This window comes from Streptopelia decaocto (genome assembly GCF_964273445.1).
Source record: "Streptopelia decaocto genome assembly, chromosome: 4".
NCBI classification, from domain to species: domain Eukaryota; kingdom Metazoa; phylum Chordata; class Aves; order Columbiformes; family Columbidae; genus Streptopelia; species Streptopelia decaocto.
The window spans coordinates 35,829,148-35,847,519 of NC_138658.1; the positions used below are offsets into that span (position 1 = coordinate 35,829,148).

Below are 18,372 nucleotides of genomic sequence, written 5' to 3' on the forward strand. Positions count from 1 at the left end.
TGCTGAAGAATAGTCTGTTAATTCCACAGATCAAGTTAAACACACAAAAATACGTTTCTACACAGTAAGAAATTGTTGCATATTTAAAGGCTATAAAGAGCAAAGTTGGGAAATCAGCAATATCCGCAGCACTAGATCTAAGTTTTGGCTGGTGTCAAAACGTGGCAACTTCACATGCTGTCAGACTGCTCTGACATTAGCCAAGAAGTTAGTTATCCATATACTTAAGGCGTATTTTACTATGATTTTCTGCACAGTTTTAAAGAAAAAATATGTCATATTGGAGACTGAAAAACAGTGATTTCAATTGCTCATGAAAACGGTGATTTTTTAAAGGCAGCACAATTATCTTGCAAGGGAAAACTCAGTTCAGGCTCTCATATATTGCAGCACTGAAAATTTCTATCAATAATAACAATTCTAGGTATTTCCACCACTGAAGAAGGTTAGGAGTTCCATACAACTGTGACATAAGAATTAAATCAGCTATACATTCTGTTCTATCTAAACAAGCATGAGATATTGCCAGATAATTGCTAAAGTATCTGCCCTCATATTTAATCTATTATAAATAATCCTAAAAAACACCAAAGGAATCTATGGAAAATGAGAACACAGGCAGTTCCATCAATGGAAGAGAATAATGATACTGTTACTGGAAAAATGTATGTTCATGGCCCTTTTTTGAATGCAACATAGGTACACACAGCAACCTGAAAACTCATTAAGGCAACCTCTTAACTGGAAGGTTCTCTAAACTGGAGCTTTAGATAATTTTTTAGAGGTCCCTAATGAGCAAGGTGACTTATCTGGCAAAACATGCTGGCACTGCTCAGTGCTCTACGTGCATGGCTTGCTTTGCTCTGCAAACCAGGATGTGAAGAAGCACACAGCTCTGAGTCACATCCCAATGTAAGCTTACCAAATGACCAAACTACATGCCTCCTGGCCATGAAAACTAATAAAAAGCTACAGGATAATTAGCCTTCTATGAGAACAGTGGGCTGAAGATGTGGATAAATAATGTATAACAGTACTGTTAGTCCTCTGAAACAGATTGGACATTTCAACTGGCTCAAGTTATGCAAGTTGGAATATCTGTTGCAGGTAAATAATTTCATTCAAGAGAGGTGGCTTAATTAACTATTGAATATATTAGAAGGGTTTTGGAAGTTGTGATAGGAGCTAAGGGACAGTACAAAGACAGATAATATTGATGTTTTCCTAAGTAAAATGACTTCAAAAGATTTTGAACAATCCATCAACTAAATCTGTACTACAAATATTTGTTATTAAAAAATTAAGGACTTCTCAATTTAATTCATCACACATTTTACTATCAATCTATTAGAGCAGTAAATTAAGAAATATTGCCTCTTTTTTGTTACCATGACATTTAGATTTTCTAAAAATATTTTCTATATATTTTCCAAAATATTATGTAAATTTTTAAAAAATATTTTACAAAATATTTTCTAAAATGTTTTTCTTAATATCTCTTTAAATCTTTTTAAGTTTCATCAGTAAAATCCCAAAACTATTCTACTAAATATATAAATAATTTAAAATATATAAATTACTTCTATTTTATTATATGTAATTAGTGATTAGGTATTATAATGAATCACAGAATCACACAATGGTTGAGGTTGGAAGGGACCTCTGGAGGTCACCTTGTACAACCTTCCTGCTCAAACACAGTCATCTACGCCAGGTTGCCCAGGGTCACGTCCAGATGGCTTTGAATATCTCCAAGGATGGAGACTCCAAAAGCTGCCTGGGCAATCTGTTCAAGTGTTTGGTCACCCTCAGAGTAAAAAAGTGTTTTCTTATGTATAAAGTTTTTCCCTGTTTCTCAAGTTTTTTTCCTTATGCATTCAGACTAAATGCCTACTTGTAATCTCTGTACATAAAGAGCTGAATTTAAAACAACAAATCAGTTATGATATGAATGCTTGTTCTCACCATGAACACAATCATTTTTTCAAGATAATACCTAAGTACTAACAGGATTTTTTTCCCTGCAGTTTGACATTTGGAGTCAAGTCAGATAAATTCCCCTTTATTAGAGCATGGGTGATTACACTTTTTTTTTTTTTTTTTAAATCTTTGCACTGATAAACTTGCATGCATATTGTTTGGTCAAAGCAAATATGACTCTGCTAATATTCATTATAATCTTCTGTTTCGAATAAGTATTCTACTCACAGAACTTGATCCAAGTACTTCTTATGTTAAGTGTTTGACTGAAAAAGAAAATCTCCTTTACCACATTATGTACATTTTGTATGTAAGTATCTGTGCCAGAACTGGTTTTAAAAATTTACTTTATAAAGTTTTGAATTTCTATTTTTTTTATACTAGCACATATCCATAAAACCAAAAGCTGAACCATCTTTTTTCATCTAGACATACTGACTAGAAAAAAACCCACCATATTTTATTTGTTTTTAAGAATAAATTTTTATATCATGCTTTCATTACTATTTTTCCATTCTCTTTATAATTTTCTAGCATTAACTTTCTTTCACTTTATGCTTTATCTGCTTTTAAAAATCTCTTTACAGGATCATTTCTTTCTAACAGAGGTCCAAGAAGAAATAGTTTTCCTATTTTATAAAAAGTACTGAGAAATTAAACTACCGAGATCTTGAAACATGGAGAGAAACTAGCATTTAGAGTTTCTGGCTGTAATTCAGACTTTTTTTCTTGAAACACCCAGATTCAGAATGGGGAAAAGAAGTTTTTTTTATCATCTTTGTTGGCCTGATTGTAGGCCTTATGGTTCCTCAGGTGTTGCTACCATGACTACCAGGAAAGAAGAAACTAAGAAACCAATCTATGCTAGCTTCAGACAGTCCATGGAGATAGTTCAGCCCTTTTCCTTGATTTACAGAACCATCACAGTACTTTCGCTTCTAGCTACCAGAAGACAAGCAGGATTTGTTAGCTGAGAACTGTTTTGGGAGTACTGGATTCATGATAAAGGTGTGGCAGGTGGGAAATATTCAAGTGGCATATAGTGCTTGAAGCTGGGAAATCCAATATCTCAGGAAACACCTACATTATGTGACAGTTCAAAACTCCTAAATTCAGAGATCACTGTGATCATGTACCTCATGCAGGCAAGTTTTTATTGATCAGTTAACTTGAACACCATGATGCTTTGACAGGCAGTTCCTCTGGTTGCTGCTTGGTCTGAAATCCAGTGAGTACAGGAACAAATTGTTGCCCTTGAGCAGATGCTGACAGTTGCTTTAAGGGACAACCTGTCCTGTCTCCCTCTGAGATTCTGTTGATATACATAATCTCTAGTTTGTGAAACCAGAAGAGAACTTAACTTGCTATCTTTGAAAGATTTCTGGGCTTTCAAATCAAAACAGCTCCTGTTTACTTGTCAAATCAAGTCTATATTTTTGCAGGTGGTGTTACTGAAAAAGTTAGTTTCTGAACATTGCTCCAGTAGACACAAACAAGACAAAGCTGGCATGCAATTTATCTCTTAAGTGCCGGAGAATAATCTGTACCTTGTGGCGTAATCTTACTAGGGGTTGATAGGGCCTAAAGTCGTATCCTTCCTTGGCTGGCCACCCGTCTGCTCCCAGCAAAATGCATCCAAGCATTAAAACAGCTGACCACCACATAAACATCTTTACAGGTCTGTTCCTGTCAAAATAAAAGGTAAAAGTTCAGTGACAGCCTGCAATATTACTTTCACACAAGTCATATTAAAAAGTTTACAATACTGATATTCCATTTGTGGACTTGAATAAATATAGTAGTAATAAGGTAAACCATCTGGCACAATGGCAAAAAGAAAAAGGAAAAAAAGGCAGTGGTTTTTGAGACCAAAACATCAATTTGGTTGTACTGAACTGAACATTTTCTTATCACTATTTGATACTCATATGAGACGTTCACCAGGAAAAGCCTCAGAAAATTACATCTCTCAGAAAATGTACATCATCTGATATACATGAACCTTTTCTTTACACCAACCTTTTCTTTTAAATAGTCTTCTGTAATGCACTGTTCACAACCTGAAAGCTATAATGTAAAACATCTAGCATACATCTATTATAATCTTTATCTTACCATCACTGAAGCCTAAAATGTAACCAAAGCACTGTATCTTATGCCAGTATTCTAGAGGCATTTCTAAATTGCATTATTGAAATTATGTATAGTCTATAAGCTTTATTGCATATGTGAGTATTATAAGAACATTTGTAGTCTATTAAGTAAGCTCTCCGAATTTGCCCTAAAATTCACTGCAATCAAGCCCCAAAATCAGGGTAGATCACTTGAATATCTTAATAGCTGATGCAACCTTCTGTTTCATGGAAACAGAAATTAGCAGAACACTCATTTATTTGCAATTTTAATATTAAATGAGAATACTAATTAACAATTTCAGACTTTTAATTTTGAAGGTACATTATACAAGTAAATACCAATATCTATCCAGTAGACTGCAAACAATATGGTGTGCATGCAATCTTGCCCGCTTCATGTGCACTCTGTCCACGAGTTTGTCATCTGGCAGTCATCATAACAACCCAGTTTGTACTGATTGCAATGTTCTACCATATCTTAAATCAGGTAATGAAAAAATTACTTGATATCGTAATGAACACAACATTTGATTTTTCCAGAGAAACTAGGCTGGTTTGTTGAGCTAGTCCTAAATTATCCATCTACCATGATACATTAAGGTGTGACCCATTAGAAATAAAATTAGGATATTAGATATTCAGATATTAGGAAGGGAGATACACAACAATATGGAAAAATGCAGATAACTGTTTCTAATGTTAAAGGCCTTGAGAAACTTATGTTGTGAAATTTATGAGAAAGTTCTTATAGAAGATGCTGAAAAATCATAGAGAATTTGTGTCAGAGTTGCTTTTGACTGGACAAAGATATTATAACTTCATAAAGATAAGATCAGAACCATGGAAGGAGTGTAACAATCATTCTCACAGATTTTATAGATACATATGACGTGAGAGTTTCCTTAGATGGTTCCCAATGGACCTACAAATGTGCATTTCATAAGTGGTTTCAGTACCTATTAAAGATATTAAACATTTATTATTGATACTCAGCATCTGTGTTGAAACTATCATGCTAAACAGACAACACAGCAAACTGAGACTTGTGCAAGTCATTCTGTTTAGCTTTTGTTATCCAGTCTTGTAATATGGGGCAGAGATGAACAAATTCTATGCAGGCTGACTTATGCAAGAGTGTTTATTATTTTTTTCCCTTTCTACCTTTCCTCTAATGTACTAACCTTGCTAATGTAGAAAACTCTGATAAGAATAAAGATACACATGAATAAGTTTAAAATGTCCTAAGTGTGCCCTAAAAGAGCAGAGTGTGTACAGAATGTTAAAGTCTTGCCTAATATTTCCTTTTTTATAGGAAATCAGCATATAGCAGTAGTCCTGAGAGCCACCCAAAGGCAGGGACTGCATAGAATTAATTCCTGTGGAAATATCAGAGATATTGAATGGACTCTAGCCTTACATCTATTCACAGTCTCAGTAATGGGATCCTGCATAAGTCTGCTACCCTTCTTTGGGGACCACTTCACCCAACTTGGTAAAACCACTTTAGCATTTGCTGTCTGATCCATTCTCATTCCAGCTGACTTTTACTAGCCTGCCAGGCTTTCATACTTTTAACTCAAACTCAGCTTGAGATTAATAAACCATACTACTTTGACATCAGCTACCTTTTGTTCCATCAAAACCAATCTCATTCTGGGTTTCCCTGTTAATCAAATTTCAGATTTCTTCTCATTTATCATTGCTTATTCCAATAGCTCACACTTCAAGTGCCTTATTTTGGTACTTCAGTTTTTCTAATATACATTGTAGTAGTATGTCTCCTATGAGATCTCTCAGAGAACATATCAAACAGTGAATGATTTGAAACAAAGACAAGCTCTATTACAGATATTTTACATAAATAACTTGAGGCTTCTTCTTTTATACCTGTTCAGTTACTGGATATTAAAGTGATGATAGAAAATAACACAGTGAAGAAGTTTTCTTGGGTTCACCTCACACTTCCACCAAAACAGAACTGTTAATCAGATGTTCCAGTGGACCTTTACTATGGGGTTATTACAACAAATTTAGCTCACTGACTTGAAACACTTATTTCAGAACTCTGAGAATTCAAGTATGTAATGGAATGGCATTTTCCTTCACTGCCTCTTAGTTCTCAGTATCACTGTTACTGGAACAATAACTCCATTACAGGGAGGGAGGGGGAGGGGAAAAAAAAAAAAAAAAAAAAAAAAAAAGAAAAACCAGAATCTTGTCTTTTAATCTTGAAGAAAACACCCCTTTATTTGTATTTGAAAAAATGTCTTTGAAAATAGTTTATTGTTGACTTGCAAGGTCAGAATCAGATTAGTTTAGCAGTTATGCATGCTAAAACTAGGTACGCACAGTTGAACCTTTGTCCCCTTTGTGCACTTGCAGAATATCTCTCTGTACAATGAAAATGAGGTTGGAGAACAGTCATTTCACAGAGATGGTAAGGGCAGCCACATTCCACCACCCTCTCATCTAAACTGCATACATTTTAGCCTCATGTGGCATAAAAGAATAGAGTCCTTATAGTTTTGAAAATTGTTTGACCCTGAAAGGTTTCTCCTTTGTACTTGTCCAAAAGAAGAGAAAATTATTACATGCTCAGTTTCTGACTTCATTGCCTGTTGCTTGGATCAACACTTAAGATGTAAATTAAAGAAGTCAGCTTTTTGGGCAGATGCCACCTAAAATTCAAAAAGTATGTAGGCAGTCTGCAGTTATTATTTGCCTTTTCAGAAATTTTTTTTAAAAAATCAATTTTTTTTCAAAGTATCAGTAATTTTCTATTGAATTTATTGTACAATTTAAGTTGCTACTTAAAAACTACTACCAATCCCACAGTTCTCCTTAAAACAATGCTACTAAGTGGTTATTTTAAGAAGAGTTATGATCTGTCCTTAATGACTTACATTGTTAAGGAGCTGAATTAAAGAGATGGAATAAAAATGAGTTTTCAAAGCTTCATTGTAACTCCAGATTTTGTTGCTGCATACAGGCGAACAGAAAGAAATAAGGTATTAACTCTATATATTCATGATTTCTAAAAAAACTTGCTTCGTATTCCTTTATTTACAGCACAAATGGGAAGTAAAGGATATTTGTACAATACATTTATTTTAATGGTTATATTATCAAACAACCAGAAGGATGGTCATACCATGGACTCTGGAAGAAAATGATACATTTCTGAACTCAAATTTTAATTATGGATCTAGATGTTGTTTCCTCATTGATTACAATCTGACAGAATTTTATGTTTCAGTGCTTAGATAACATTTTTCTGTATGTTTAACTTTATGAATTACATACTATTTGTATAATGTTTGCTTTTAGTTTTATTATATGACTACTTTTATTTTCACTGGGTTTTTTCCACTTTGTTTTTTTGTAAGTCATGGTGGACATACTGAGTTTTAAGCTGTCAGAAACTTTCTCATAGATCATTAAATTTGGATATATGAATGACTACAGTTACTTAGCATGCTTTTATTAAGTGCATAGGATATTATATAAAAGAATATATCTTTCACAAGAACTAGGTTTAAAGAATTTCAGGGTCAAACAAATAGTAATTCAGTTTTGATTATAACATTTAACTATATTTTATAGGAAAATGTTGAAAATCAAAGATCTGAAGCATCAATAACACAGATTTTAATAAATATTCTGAAATATGAGAGTCAACAAATATAGCTCATTGTGGAGCTCCTAAGTACAAGCAACTTAATCTTTTGTATTTTTCTGCTACCACTGTTTGGAAAAGTGGGGGGGGGGGGGAACATTCTTTAATCTCCCAGACAGTATATCTGTGTCTGAGAACCTCGGATGAGGCGGAGGGGATGGTGTGCACGCCTTAATCAAAGATGAATAAAGCATTAATCTCACTTTCTGTCTCTCAGGGGACCCACTGCAGACAGAAACCTAGTATCTGAATTAAGCAGCTGCACAGCCAGAGAAGAGGGAGGAGAGGCCAGCTCTGAGAGAAACAATCCAAGAAATAAGTGAATGTTATTCAATTATACTTGACAATTTCAGTGAAATGCTATTGAACAGATATTTTTCTTTTCTTGTGTGTTTCACATCACTGAGGCATCATGCAGAAAGCAGTGTAGTGAATTTCTTTGTGCTCTGAAAGTTCTGAAATCAGATAGTCAGGGAGATACATTCCTGACCCTTTTTCCGGTGATGTTTTTGTTCATGCAACACACTTAAGTAAATATATGCCCCATATATTACAATACAGCTTTTATACACCTGTAAGAATTTCAAGATAAGATAATAACTTAACATGTTGATTAATATCAGTATGAATAGTTTGCTGTTTTCTAGAGATCTTTATTATCATCTGACATCTTTTGGTCTTCTGAGATTATTTAAGTATGAAGTTATTTCTAAGACCTTGCAGAAATAAGTAGTTCTACCCCATATTTTTACCACTCTAATGTTAACAGCTCTTTATCCTCTATGTTTATTTCACTTTTCACCTGTTTCACCTAGAGGTGTCATCAAGCAGCTTTTAATCCAAGTGTACCTTATATTTCCAAAAACCTTGTTCCATTTCTTTATTTGCACAAATCATTTATGTGATACAGTAATGAGAGGCAAATACTGTTTAATAACTACGTATTATTAAATTGGTGGCCAAAGGTAGACGCTTAATGGATAAGTAAAGAAACAGGAAGAGAACGGACAAGTTAGTATATTCCTCCAACCCCATTTACTCTCTGAGCTAGAAACTGCAGCTAGCCATTTTGGCTAATATCCACTGATAGACTTTAGCAGCTTAATTTTGTCTACTAAATTTTAAAATTTGGGTATTATTATTTCCATAACATTATGCAGATGTGAAGCATGTTGTTTCTTTATATTCATATAACCATATTCGGAAATCTGATGAGTTTATTTAATCTGTTTATTCTCTTTTCAAACAGAGACAGTCTGTACCTCTGGGTTTTCCTGGGGTTTTGTTTGTTTGTTTGGGGATTTGTGTGTGTGTGTGTTTGTTTTGTTGTTGTTTTGTTGTTTGTTTGTTTTTTAAATTGGGGGGGGGGGGTGTTTGTTTTTTGTTTTCCTCTGTATATTCCTTATTGTATTATATTTTTAAAGTAATTTTAAGGAATTTCTTCACCATGAGGGTGGTGAGGCACTGGAACAGGCTGCCCAAACAAGCTGTGAATGCCTCATCACTGGGAGTGTTCAAGGCCAGGTTGAATGGGGCTTTGAGCAATCTGGTCTAGTGGAAGGCGTCCCTGCCCATGGCAGGCACATGATCTTTAAGGTCCCTTCCAATGCAAGCCATTCTATGATCCTATAATTTAACCAGGGACTAATAAGATATTCAAGACAGAGATGCAGCAAGCACTTAAATTGGATTCAATATTCCTTTTCAATAATTCTCATACACTAAAATATTTTAATATACTTATAGTTTATAATACAAATTATTATAATCTGTAATTTGTTATGTACATTTATATTTCTGTAATACATCATATATATTAAATATTTTATAATAAAATGTATAGGTTAAAACATAAAGGGAAATTAAAAAATTCCAGCCCATCTTTTGGTATAGATATTATTACTTTGCCACTAAACACAGACCTGAAATTCTCAGACAACTATTAACAATAACTCCCTTATCTTATGCCCTATGAATGCAAACATCTAATTCACAGCTATTCATTGTATGTAAATAATTAGGATGTGAGGCTTTTTCTCCCCTCATTGCATGCAAATAATTAGGGTTCTTTGGTTTTTCTTCCCTCATTGCATATAAATAATTAGTGTGGTTTCGGTTTTTCCTCCTGTGCATTAATTCTCTTATTAAAATAGCAGGTGAGACTCATAATTAAACTGATCTGTATTGTGGGACTCTTCTGCATTGTTCTCTGTCAGCCTCACATTTGCCTTAAAAGCTGAGGAAGAGTAAAAGATGTGGAACATATAATGGTTATTCCTTATTTCTCATTGTACAGTAAGTTCTTCAGTATCAAATTTAGATTTTTCCTTTCTGCTTCTCAGAAAGCTCTGTCATCTTACTTTCTAGTACATTTCCAGGGCATTTATGAATCTGATGCACATTGCAGTTTTCTCAGTATTGACTTCTCTCCATTTCAGTTACTTCTGAAATTTTTTGGTAAATTATTCTCCGTAAGAGGATTCTTTTATTCTGTGACAAGTTTGTTCCTTAAAAGCCTTGAGTGAGGAACACTGCTGGGAGAGCTGTACCTTCAGAACTGGCAGATGGAATACCTTAGGGCATCTCACTTCCCTGTCTTGGTAAGCGAATTGAGACCATAAGGTCATTCTTCAAGCAAGTAACCTGCCCCGCCCCATGTAATTTGTGGCTTTACTGTTCTATCATCTTCTTTTCATAAAATTTCCAAAACTGTTATTATACTGAGAACCTCATTATAACAATATTTACCTGTGTATTCATTTTGCAGCCATTCATATAGACACATATGTGTATGATTTGTCTTATGAGGGTATATATGTTCTTCAAGCTGACCCTTATTACTGGTGTGGGGAAAAATATTCTGTTCAAAACAGAATTTCAAAGAAGAAATATTTAATCACAGTTTTCTACTGAAAATTAGGAAACACAAGTATGAGATATTAATATTTTATTTCATTAGAGAAAATTCTACTTGATGAAATTCTACTTGGTATACACTCTTGATTAAAAATGCAATCATTGAATACATTTGGTACAACATAATCAAACACAATTTAGACTGCTCAGCAGAGCAACTGGAGCTAATCTAGCCCTGAAACTTTTGGACCGTCTCAGGAGTGGTTTATGCTGCAAGATGCTCAGTTACAGTTAAATCACTATTTTACTTACTAAAAAAAAAAAAAGTGCAAAATACCATAAAATAATATATTACCTCTTTACTTAGATTAGTCTATTGATTTTCCAGCATTCAACTCTTTGTGTTTCCAACTCTGGTAGCTGATGATGAATAATCTTCAATGTTTCTATTGCACATAAACCCTCAAATAGTATTAATAATGGCAAGAGGATTTAAGCACACATCCAAACCCTGAGGCAGACAGTCTTATGTAAACTGAATATCCAACCTCTTTGAACTTTAGTTATTACTAGTAAATTCAATGTATGTTCTTCTGTAAGCAAAGGCACATTAAACTGATAGATATCAGGACTTGTACATTACACTTCAATATGTACATGCACAAATTACAGATATTTATAGTCTCTGTGTGTGATGCACATTGCCTGCTTTATCTTAAAACTAATGGCACTGTTACACTCAGTAAGAAAGGAATAACTGCTTTGAAAGTAATTGGTTCATTTATTCAGCTCCTAAGCCACCAGCAATAGCAAGTTTTGGAGATGGGGGGGAAATACTGCTTATCTAATTTTATTTGCATAAAAGGGTGTGTAAAAAGTAGTATACATAACAATCCAAATATTTTTCAGGGCAAATAAAACTACATTTAAAGTTCACACAATTGCCAGAGTTATCCCTGCTATAAGCTCGTCACACCTGAGTTCATTTCAATGCTTGAGAAAATGCAAGGCAAACCTCTACCTCTTTTCTCTCTCCTGCTAATGTTTTTCACCCTTGCAAGTTCAATATTTTGCAGAAAACAAACTAAATTCTAGTTCTGACACCTTCCTTATGAATATCTAATCATGATTAATATATTCTAGAATACCATGGTGAGTGCTTCCTTTCAAAGTTTATTATGCTTTCTAAATATTCTCAGCAGTTCATTGGTAACGTAAATTTTGTTTTCTGCCTGACTCTTCTTTTAGAATTGTTGGACAAGGAGAGATGTTGATATTATGAGAATTTAGCAAATATATACTGAGCACTATTTTACCTCTCCCCATGCTGTAATCTTCACAAAGCAGATTGAAAAAATATCATATGATACACAACCAGTTCCAAATGTGATGATGTAGCTACACATACAGTGTATTAAAAAAAAAAAAACTAATTAATGAAAGCTGGCTTAGCCAGAGTTTTATACGAAGAGTGAAAAAATATACCTAAATACAAGAATGCCCTATTCAATAATGTATTTATATTTAAAATTAAGAATTTTTCCACTTTTAGTGAAATTGCTTCCAAAATTCCTCAGCTATTATGCTCTTGTTCTGTGTTACTAAGTGGCAACTACCCAGGATATTTGGCATTAAGAACAGAAACATAATTTGAAAATACAACCATTCCACCCCAATAAACTGATTTAATCATCTTAATGCACCTAGAAAGTATAATAAATGAAATTTTAAATACTGGTGAGATCACTGCATTCCTTCTGCCTTTAAGAGAAAAGGCACATCAGATATTAACCTTTGTTTAAAAGGACATTTTCAACATATCAAGGAGTAGTACTGTATACCCTCAAGATGTGTCAGTCTTTGTATTTATATGCTATTAATCCAGGAAAAAAAAAAATAGAATAAAGTCAGTTATCTATTTTGTGTCAATCAGAAAAGAGGCCTAAGTTCTGTTACCATATTCAGTGTTATTAATTAGTCTATAATGCAGCTACAGTAACAAATATACACCATGCTCCTTTGCTTCTAACTTTGAGCATTTCATTGTATATACTGATGGGTACAAATACCTGTCGGAAAGAATATATTGCTACCCTTTCTTAAAATACTTTCATCTACCATTATGGTTTCATAGCAGAAAGGCATCTGCAAACAGGGTATTTTTTTTCTACAGAGATTATTACATTGCGTGAACTTTGAACAAGTAGCAGAAGTTTCAGCCAAAAGTGTGTGTTCTCCCATTAGTCTACCTCTACTATATCACACCCTAGTGTGGTATAGCCCCCACATCTTTACATGCAGTCTGCATCCCCAAAAACCTCACAACGAACCCCTCCAAGCTATCACATCAATAATGTGATGCTTACAAAGTAATCACAGTATCAGATTCTCTCTACAAATGCAGCCATAACTTGTATCTAGCAAAGTTTGTCCTCATTAAAATGCTGCGTGGAAAGTGGATTGCAGTGTCGTGCTGGCATCTCTCCCTGCCAGGCCTTGCTGCCAGCTCTCACGCACAGGACACCTCACGCTGTCACCTTCCAGCTCTCCTCCAGAAGCCACAATCATGCTCTGAACCAGAGTTGTTAGGTCACCTTAACTACGTGCAGCAGGCTTGGAGCTTGCAACAGTGAAAGGCAGTGCTGCCACGGCAGCCAACAGCTCGTGCATCTGCGTCCCAATCTGTTCTGTCTCTCAGCAGCTACTTTATGTGGCTACAGCCACTGACTACGCAGGCACACGCTCCTCATCCTGCACCCACTGAAAACGGCTGGCATACTCATTTCAGAACAGTCACCGATGCTCCTGACAGCTCATGTGCTGGAACACACAAGCAGAGGAGTATATTTGTTTTTAAATCGCAGGAAAGCACTCACCATGCCAAATGAATCCAGCCTTCTCTTGACTCCTGTCCCTCTATCCCTCACTCCTTTTCCAGTTTAAATTGCAAAACCATCATGCTGCACAAGTGGAAGATGGAGTGCAGACCCCTGCGCTCCTGGTCCTATGGTACCACACTTGGTCTTCATGCAGACATTACAAACACATCAAGTGCCTCTGAGATGCATCCCTCAGGGCACCTCTGTGGCGAGCAGCCAGCACAACGGACAGGTTTTCCCTGTCTTTCACTGTTCCTCTCCCTCTGCCTTCACGGCTGCTTGCACTCTCAGATGCTGGCAGGTAACAACAAGAACCCAGGCAGCAAGTGCCTGGTGGGGGATGCAAGGGAGGTGCATCTACCCAGGGCTTTTCTAGAAGAGCTTTGGAACTGGGTGTAAAGCTTACAGGTGGCTCTCATGAGCCCAGACACAAGTGGCATGAGTGAACCAGGGGCATTTCTGAAAGGCCAGAACACCTGGAATGTGGATGCAGCAGGGACCCTTACTAAGTGAAATCTTTGCTGCTAACTACATGCTCTGATTTAATCTTACTCTTTAGAACATATTTATTTATTTAAAGGATGACACCAGATTTCTTAGTGTCAGTGACCCTGGTTTCAATTAAATACAATGAAATGAGAAACGGCAATTTTGTCATAATGTTCTTCACATAATCTCACAACTGCAATCTCACAACTTCTTTAATATTACAGAAATCAGAACAAAATGAGGGTGCTATATTTTATTTATCTCAGAGGAGCTTTTTTACTGGAACTGACTTGTGCATGTTGATCTATTTTTTTTTTCTAAGTCTTCAGTATCAATCTCAGTAAACTGGTGTATTTTGTCATCAGTGATATATGCAAATGCTAGTTAGTGGATGTTTTACTGTCAACAAGGCAGTCTTCTTATTCCCTCATTAAGAAAGCTTGTTATAGCTGGTTCTTCTATATCTCAGGGGATTAATATTTATCATCATGGCAATATCTGAACTAATGAGAATCCAACTGCTTTATGTTATGAAATCAGAGATATAAAATCTGCCATCTTAGAACTAAGGCAAATATTTTAGTACCGTTAGGCTTTTACAAAAGTTGTAAAATAACACCTAGCATACCTCTGCGTAACTGTGTGCTCTGAGCATGCTAGAAAAGATAAATATTTTGTTTTTCAACTTTTTTATTTAGTCTTCTAAAATAAAATACTGCAAACATTAATTAAAAGAAAGAAGAAACAACAGCTGTAGACACTTACATAGCAAACTGTTAAGTACATTTTTGAGAAAATTTGTCATCCTAGAGAAGGCAAAAATGCCACTTAAGATATAATTTTCTTTTAAACAGGTAAGCTACTAAATGAAAGATGAAAATTTTTCTGTATTTGCCATGATACGCTAATCTACCATCCCTACTTCTCCCTGTTGTTATTCAACAGAATTTTGGGTTTTGCTGAAACATCAGTTACCAACAAAAACATTGAAGCCTTAGTGTTGTTGAACACCTTGAATTAACGCTAAACCAGGATATGCCTACCATTAATTCAATCTACCGTGATAATTTAGAGAATCTCTTTGTATTAAGTAAGTTTTCTGGTTAATATGATTTTATCCCATTACTTTTATGAAACTTGCTCTATGGAAGTGCTGTAGCCAGCAGAGATGAGTCCCACTTTGTTACCCCGTAGAAGTGATTTTTCAGTAACTCAGCTTGTTTAAAGTCAACACACCTGGACATTGTGGTACAAGACCACCATGAAAGTGGCAAAGATCGGAACAGACAGGTTTGGATTTTTTACCTCTGATGGAGCTTGAAGTAATAAAAGTATAAAAGACTAAGGGAGGAAACAGGGTGCTAAAAACCAAACATGTTAAAAAAGAAAGCTGGTAGTTTGAGGCAGTGGAAGTAGTGTTTCAGCAGCCTCCATAGCATGGGAAGATAGCTAGAGGATATATCAAAAAGAAATGTGACATGCAAGGAACCATGAGCTCCCTGCCTCCCTAAACACAGATGAACAATTAGCAGAAGGACATTGGATGCACCTTGATGTGATGGATAGGAATATACACAACAGTACAAATACTGATAGGAAATATCAAATCATCAAACTGCAGAGAATAAAGATGCATGTGGATTTTGGTATCACTGGATCAAACCACAGTTCAGTGAGTAACCAGTAGGACCGATGAATGTTGCAGCTCTTTAAATAAACAAAGACTTTTTGTAGCTGAGGGCAGTCTGTCCTTATCAGGATTGAACCAAAAATACATTTGTCCTCCAGTGCTCTTCCCCAGTGCCTGCATTAATTATATTAAGTCAACTACAGAGAAATCCTGACCTAATTGATAACTTGAAAACAATTCTAAAATCTACATTTAGTATGCTGGTTCCAGAATTTTACCCTACTTATAGAACTTAATGAGAATGAAAATTCACAAAGATGGAAGCAAAACAAAACAACTCCATTAACTAAAATGAATGAAACCCAAAGTTGCTTGTGATTATCTTTAAAAAAAGTCTGTGTCTAATCACACAGATCCACAGGAATGTCCAAATAGATGAAAGTGTTCTGCACTTCAATAGCTAAAATAGTTAGAGGCATTTTCTCTTATTTAATTTAACTGCTGTGGAGGTTTTTTGTCTTCTTTCTTCCCTGCTTTTCAATGACTTGTCTTTCTACTTCAATGCCACAAAGGTCAACTTTCTTCATGAGCCTGAACTCAGAAAGAAATACAGAAAACTGCACTTGTTTTGTCAGTCATAAAGCTGTCTTTAGTTGTCAGTGCAATGTGTTGTATTCAAGAGCTTTCTTGGATCCATTGATTGAGAAAGTGTCCAGAACCTGTCAGATTAGCTGCATTATTCAGGAATACGATGGAAAGAAGTTTGAAGATACGTCTTTGACTCCAACTTGAATTCAAACTCTGATGTCTGCTAGACTTGCTGCTTCATTGGAACATTAAATTCCCAGTGAATAAAAGAAGGATCTTATCTCTTTACGCAAAATGAAATTATTAGACTGAGTAGAATATGAAGCAAATACAGACAGTTCTCAGATTTTATAGAACAACAAGAACAAAACCACCCTGATTTTGTCATACCTGATGAATTTTTTTTTTTTTTGACTGAGACAGGTGACTTAGTCTTTTACATTCTACTCTTTATACTACATTTAGTGCATCATTATGGATCATATTAATTTTTCATTGAACTGCAGCCTTCATTTAACTGCAGCCTTCTTTAAATTTTGCATAGATATTTCTAATAAAGTAATACATTTGTCTTATTGTATGCTTGGAATTCCATTCATTAGGATCAGAAGCTTCATTTCCTGCTATAACTGCCTTATACAGAGTTTTGTTGTGTATGATTTTATACTGCTCTAATATATCTGCAAGACAATGCCCTTCTAAATGGATGCTGGAAAACTGACAGTAAACCCAAAAACCTACAATGTCCTGATGAGCTCGTTGCTAAAATGAATTGTAGAAAAAAGTTATTAAGAAGAATGGAATGGGGATAATACAAAGAAAAGAGCCTCAGATATGTGGTGATGAAAGTATGAGAAAGGAATGAATTTTGTCTCTCCTCCACCACCACTGTATGATATATTGACAATGAGACCCTCCTAGCAGGGAAAAAAAAAAAAAAAAAAAAAAGTTTCAACAAGAAATTAAAGCTCAGATGGCTTAGGTACAGCCATCACTTCATATCACATCTGATATGAACTGCATGTATAAGCAAGAACTTCCCATCTTTCTTCTCACACATAGTTATCACTCTGAAATTATAACCTCAAGCATAATCGCCCCACCCCCCTGAGACATAGGTTTGTGCTCCCTTTTTCATCCCACCCTGACAATGATCCCAGTTTCTAAGTCAACCACGTAGACTCTGGGATTGTGTAGGACACCTTTCTGACACACAACACTCTATGACAAGGAGTCAGGAGACGTCACTGAACATCACATTGCTACTGCTCAGCCACAAATGCCAACCAGATAATTGGTGGCAAACATCCAAATAGTGCATCTACACACAGGCCCTTTATTGATGAATTTGTTACCATCGGCATGAATGCATCCTCAGTGCTGACACAGGTGAGCATCCCTGCACAATTAGAACTGAAAGCTCTTCTTGCCTCTGTCTGTATTTTGAAATTCTGGGAATGCCTACACTTAGCAGTCTCAACTTTTTCTTGTTATGCAGATAACATTTTCCACAAACCATCACTGATTAATCAAAAGAGAAAATGAGGTTTTGGAAGTTATTTTGTAGGAGACTATATATGCAGAAAAATGTTTTCATCTTGTTCGGTAGCACATGATGCAATCTGAGAACTATTACTTTTATACTCTTGCAACTCTTACGTGACTATTAAGCAGAGAAAAGACCCTCAATGGAGGCTATTCAGATGAAAGAAGGCCTTTTTTTACACTTTAACTAATCCTTTTCATATTTCTAAGTTTCATATAATCATTCTCGTATTCTCAAAATCTCTCATTTTGGCCCACAGTGGCAAAGCAGGACTACCCTGCCTGTAGGTGGAAGGAAAAGTCCACCTTTCTTTCATGTCTTCAACATCTTAAACACACAACTGCATAAATGAGACAATATGTATGTTCAATGAAGAGAGGGGATAACAATTTATATTGTCCAGAGCAAGGAAGCACACAGATTATCTTGAAACACAGCTGATGGCAAATCCAGTTCAAGCTTTCTCTCTTTGTGTTTTCCAAAACCAAGGCCTGGGACTGCGTTACTCCTGTAACAATAAAAATTTCCAGAGAGGAAGAGAAGAACATGCCAAAGAAGGGTAAAAGTGGTGTACTAAAGAATCATGTTCACTG

General features: G+C 35.3%; 1 protein-coding gene across 1 annotated transcript in view; it reads right to left on the reverse strand.

Annotated features, from left to right (window-relative positions):
• Positions 1-18,372, reverse strand: part of FSTL5 (follistatin like 5) — a gene marked incomplete at its 3' end in the record, with an annotated part of 301,118 nt that overhangs the window by 271,100 nt on the left and 11,646 nt on the right. Inside the window, exon 2 of the mRNA XM_082051029.1 lies at positions 3,528-3,666. Coding sequence (XP_081907155.1) covers positions 3,528-3,650 — 123 coding nt within the window. The 5' untranslated portion in view covers positions 3,651-3,666. The remainder of the gene's footprint in view (positions 1-3,527; positions 3,667-18,372) is intronic.